The sequence below is a fragment of the Dysidea avara genome, chromosome 14, assembly GCF_963678975.1.
Source record: "Dysidea avara chromosome 14, odDysAvar1.4, whole genome shotgun sequence".
In the NCBI taxonomy this organism is placed as follows: Eukaryota; Metazoa; Porifera; class Demospongiae; order Dictyoceratida; family Dysideidae; genus Dysidea; species Dysidea avara.
Genome location: NC_089285.1, coordinates 13,300,427 through 13,306,461, shown reverse-complemented (window position 1 = coordinate 13,306,461; position 6,035 = coordinate 13,300,427). Strand labels below are relative to the sequence as shown.

Below are 6,035 nucleotides of genomic sequence, written 5' to 3'. Positions count from 1 at the left end.
ACCATTGTTACCCATGTTACCTTTTTACCTTATTACCTTCGATACTCATGTTTCCTCTATCATGCTTGTTACCCATGTTACCTCTGTTACCATTATTACACTTTGTACCTTCATTGGTCTTGTTATCTCTTTTACACATGTTACCTCTGTTGCACTTTTATTTTTGTTACTTATATATGTTACCTATGTTATAGCTGCATGTTACCCACATTACCTCTGTTACCTTTGATATACTTGGTACTTTCATTGGTCTTGTTACCTCTTTTACACATGTTACCCTTGTTACCCATGCTATCTCTATTACCCTTTTTACCTTTCACTGTGCAAAAAGTGGGATATAATATGGTATTTCCAGTGGCTTATTGAATACAAATAAGCCTTAATATAAATCCTGTATTATACTCATTTTATACTTTAGTATAATCCATACTATACTATTGCATATATGGTTTCAGTTTAATTACCACAATACTTGAAATAGCTTATATCTAATATAATGCCCACACTATACCATCGCATATATGGTTTCAGTATATTTAACACATTAACAGAAGTCTTACATGAGATTGTTAGTATAATACAGGTTATATCAAGCTTTTTTGTATTCAATAAGCCACTGGAAATACCATCTTATATCCCTCTTTCTTCACAGTGTTTGTTGGTAATATTACCCTTGTTACACATGTTACCTCTGTTACTATGTTATAGCTCTATTACCTTTATTACCAATGTTACCTGTCTTACCCTTGCTACCTAAGTTACCTCTGTTACCCTTATTACCTCCATTACTAATGTTATCTCTGTTACCTTTGTTACCCATGTTACCTCTATTGCCCTGATTACCTTTGTTACTCATGTTACCTCTGTTTACCTTATTACCTTTATTACTTATGTTACCTCTGTTACCCTTATTACTTTTGATACTCATGTTTCCTCTGTTTCGCTTAATTGTTAGCCATGTTATCTCTGTTAGACTGTTACCTCATTTACCCTTGTTATCTTTGTTACCCATGTTACACTTGTTACTTTCATTATCCATGTTAATTTCATTACTCATGTTACCTTTGTTACCAATGTTACCTCTGTTACACATATCAATCTAAGGAGTGGAATTCCATTAGCTAGTAATAGTGACATAGTTGATACCAGCATATGACTGGGCCAATTAGCTAAATGTGTGAAACTTGCAAGGTTCCTCAATAACAGAACTTTTTACCACTATATGGTATATACTATAACCTAACTCTTGTACTTATTGGTGACGACTATGTATTGAAGAGATATGTATACAGTTTGGTGTTGTGCAAAATATCAAAATTAAATTTGACTTTCTGCAAGCATTTCCTGACTGCTTTTTTAGAGTAAATGACTGCTCTATTAGATAACAAGATCTTAGATTTAGCGTGGTTCGCTTATACTAGATGTAATGTTACTGTAGATTGCAAATAATACAAACAATAATAAACTGTCAGTTTTTTCCACAGGATCCTGGACAATGCTCCACATGCTACTCATCCCAGAAGTGAGTGTGTTCCTTTCCATAAGTCACTATAAGTATACACCATTGAAAACACTTAAAAGTCAATCCCATGCATCCTTACCCATTGATAAGGTGTCACCTTCCTAAGCATATCCATCATACTGCACCAGGTTTCCAATCAACCACACCTGAAGGTACATCAGTTAAAATTTAGTTAACACCCTACCACATCTTCACCCATTCATAAGGTGTATTAGAAGTTGGGTATCTCACGTTCCCATAGGACCTAGGCACCGGCCGATTATGCCGCCATAATTTAAAGCATAATAGGTAACCAAAAGCATCATGCATAATGCCAGCATAATAGAGACGATGTTTGAAAATTTAATTAAAATGTGCAATACGTGCGCCTGAAAGAAAGCAAACATTTATTGCCAATAGTATTATTAGCGCATTTCATGTTTAAAAACACATATTATAACTTATTAAAATGTTTCTTTGTCAGTTAATCACTCTATGCAAAAATATAATCGAAATACTCTAATAGAACAGTCACTTACTCTAACACAAAAGTCAGGAAAGGCTAATATACTCTAATAAAACAGTCAGTTCTAGAGCATAATCCAGCATAATCTTGATTTTGAGAACATAATTTTAAGCATAATAGGCTGGATTTTTGAGCACTGCTCAAAGGAATAATAGGTAAAATTTTGGGCATAATAGGCCGGAGCGTAATAGGACCACTCCAAAAGGTAGGTCGGTCAAACATTCAATCACATCCTTAGTCATTCATAAGGCGTACATTCATGGTGAGCCATTTCTGTCAAATATGTTTTCTGTGTTTTGCTTGTTACCCATGTTATCTCTGCTACCTCATTTACCCTTGTTATCTTTGTTACCCATGTTACACTTGTTGCTTTCATTATCCATGTTAATTTCATTACTCATGTTACCTTTGTTACCAATGTTACCTCTGTTACACATATCAATCTAAGGAGTGGAATTCCTGTGGCTTTGGAAGCTAATGAGACTTCATCTGTTCCAGAGACTTCATCCATTCCACAGACTTCAAATGTTGAAAGAAATACCTCAAGCTTGCCAGTATCTTATTTTGAATATTATAATAGATTGGTGATAAAAGTAGGATACAACTTGGATGTGAATCATAATTATAGCAGGGGCGGATCCAGAGTTTGGAAAGAGGGGGGCACCTTTCTGAAAAACAGTTGAAGACTAAGAAAACTTGCTGAAAACCAGTTGAAGACCAAAAAAAAAAAAGGTCACGACAATAATAGCTAGTTATCCTTACCAACTATATCACGTCTGTTATGTAAAATAAAATCCTATTTATAGCTTCATAGGTAAGCTACACTGCCTCACGAACATTGTGACTGCTTTATTAGAGTAATTGACTGCTCTATTAGAGTATCTCGATCTTGTATGCAATTTCTTGAAGGGGGGGGGGGGGGGCATTTGCCCCAAATGCCCCATCCTGGATCCGCCACTGTATAGTGTATTTGTATGCTTCGGAAGTGAAGGATGACGAGAGTATTACACAGATGAAAGAACACGCAGGAGGACAATGTAGTATTAGTGTACTGGTAAATCCAGCTTCTGTGTTCACTATACTACTACTAAATAGCAGCCCTTTTCAATTATTTTGTTTTACTTGTGTCTTCCCTAATATATGAGTTTACCTGTTGTAATATACTTTTCTCTTGAGTTGACCTGTTGTAATAAACCCTTTTTTTTGTTAGTGCTTAGTGGTGCAAATTGTGTACAGCACACCACATATTGTATTATTAGAGACATTATTTCATCTCACCAGGGTAGCTAAACACCATTATCCTACTTGTTGGAAATGATTTGTTAAGTAACAAGATTGTTAACTTGATTCCAACTGCTAGTCTTTCAATATTTGTATTATTCATCTTACTCTGCATAACACTTTCACGTCCACCTCAAATCAGTACTATTTACAAAGTAAACAACTTTGAAAATGTCCGACAAACAATCATTACTAAATGTTTAATTTCAAACAAGTCGGATAATAGTTTTTTGGCATCTCCCTGAGCTTGGTGGAACCAAAGTTCGATGCCAATACTTTATATGAACTTAGAAGAATGCACCCTATCATCGATAGTGTGGGTTATCTCAAAGATAAAAATGGACAGTTCTGGCTTTTATTTATACAAGTTTCATTGCAAGCATACTACAACCACACAAAAAACTTACTGACCTGTTCCACAAGTCCGCATCTTTGAAGAGTACACCTACCAAACTGACAATAGGTGTATCAGTTGTGACATGCGTAACATTTATGACATTTGTAACAGGTGTCATAGTTATGACAAGTGTAACATATGTCACAACATGTGTCACAGTTGAGACATGTGTATCAGCTGTGACATGTATATCAGTTGTGACATGCGTACAATTTATGACATTTGTAACAGTCGTAAGTTCTAACCTATTAAAACATAATGTAGCTATCAAACAGTGGAAAAGCTGTATTTTAACTGCGCTAACCCAGGGGTAGCAGCTATCTTGGAAATGTGTTTACTGTGCACAAGATTGTTTACTGACACATAGAGAGGTCCCCTACAGCTTCCCATGTACTGGATAGAAGTTGACGGGATATATCGCATTACCCAATAGCACCCAGCTCATAAGCAACCACTAAATAAATTTAGAAACTTAACACAACACAAAAATGATTGCAAAAAAGTACTTTGATTATTTATTGGCCGATTTATGTCTCTTTGGCATATTTTGCAATTGAGTTAACTCCTCGTTTATGTTTGCAAGCTTTTCCTCATAATACTTCTTCAGTTTCTCAATTTCCTCCTCCATTTCTTTCTTATGTTCCTCCATTTCTTTCTTATGTTCCTCCATTTCTTTCTTATATTCCTCCATTTCTTTCTTATGTTCCTCCATTTCTTTCTTCTTCTGTTCCTCCATTTGTTCCTCCATTTCCTTCTTCTGTTCCTCCATTTGTTCCTCCATTTCCTTCTTCTGTTCCTCCATTTCCTTCTGATGTTGTATCTTGAGTAGCTCCATTTCAGAATATGCACCAATTAGTTCTGTTGGAACAATCAATTCAAGATTTGATGGTACTGTAAAACAACACTGGCTGGCCTTTCCAAGCAGAAATACGGTACAGATAGCACAAATGAATTTAAGAAGATCTCCTTTTAAAAAGTCATCATGATTGGTTTCAAAAATTGGTAATACTAAGGCCTGTACTCCAAATTTGGTAGGGGACTCACTGTTGGATGAATCATTGCTGTTCTCAATGTACGGAAACAGAACAACTCTGAATTGAATAGTCGTCTTATATTCGTTAAGTATTAACGCAACTCCTGTTCCAGACACACTTCCTTTTGACCGGGAGTAATAGCCAATGGCTTGACCTACCGTATCCAGTAGTAGGTCTGATGTACGTTTTGTTTCTATTACAACTAATGGTACATAGGCATGACCGTCCGGAATTTTGTTCATCAATCTCCAGCAAACGTAATCATATCTGCTTCCACTTGACGTACTTAGTGTATCAGAAGCAGATACATCACTTTCTTCCATTGTTAAACAATATCCAAAACTTCGGCATAACATAAGTATTATTGGGTTGGCATATGCAAACCTAACCCCAGCCTCATTACGTATGCCACCCTTGAGGATTAGAGTATGCTCCATAATATCGGCAATACAATGCGTAACATATGTAAGTGGATGCTGTTTGCAGTATTCGATCCATGGTCCGCACAAACAAGATTCAAATTTGTCTAATACTACAGTTGGATGGCAATGGTCTTGAAGTAATGTAGCATCTATGACAGCAAAATGATCAGTATTTGATTTTAAGCTCTCCTTGAATTCTGATTCTTCCTGGTATTTCCTACAAGAAATTTTACTTGCTGCGACAGAGGTTGCGTCTCTCTTTTTTAACATCTTTGCTGTAGGATGAACGTAGAGCAGGGGTTTACCTTTCCACGTTTCAATAATCTCCTTTATTTCATCGCTGAAGTACTCCTTCTTCGTATCCATGTTTTAATCACTGAAGTTTTTCGTTCGAATAATTGGTATCCGAGTTAGTCTCGTGCCCTGCGCAAACACCGCATTAGCGCGAGCCCGGCTGGACACGAGACTAGTCAGGAGTACCACTCAGTCTGCTGTCATAGTCAGGAGTACCACTCAGTCTGCTGTGATATCTTCTCGTGCTTCTTCTCAGGCTGGGGTGGCCGCTGCTGTTGGTGAGATAGCTAAGGACAACCAATACCAGGACATTGTGAATGATAATGGAGGAGATTTTATCCCTCTTGTATGTGAGACCTTTGGTGTTTGGTCACCATATGCCCAGGATCTATGGCCCTATCAATTTTAGGATCCATAGCTGACAGAACAACCGTTAGAAACGGTTTACCTCGAAAGTTTGCTAGGCACCAACTTCTCCAGCAACTGTCTGTGACTTTGTGGAGGTACAATGCGAAAATGATACTCCGCCAGTATTCGCTTACTGCTGAGGACGAATTTCCTGACTTTGACATTGGTCACG

The 6,035-nt window shown here is 36.9% G+C and overlaps 1 protein-coding gene across 1 annotated transcript; it reads right to left on the bottom strand.

The window, feature by feature from the left end:
- Positions 1-4,146: 4,146 nt before the first annotated feature.
- Positions 4,147-5,556, bottom strand: LOC136244205 (uncharacterized). Its single transcript, XM_066035750.1, has one exon. The coding sequence runs from the start codon at positions 5,525-5,527 to the stop codon at positions 4,217-4,219; it is 1,311 nt and encodes a 436-aa protein (XP_065891822.1). The 5' UTR covers positions 5,528-5,556; the 3' UTR covers positions 4,147-4,216.
- Positions 5,557-6,035: the final 479 nt, after the last annotated feature.

Coding starts and splice junctions, on each gene's coding strand:
- LOC136244205 (XM_066035750.1), bottom strand. CDS start 5,527: ATGGATACGAAGAAGGAGTACTTCAGCGATGAAATAAAGGAGATTATT.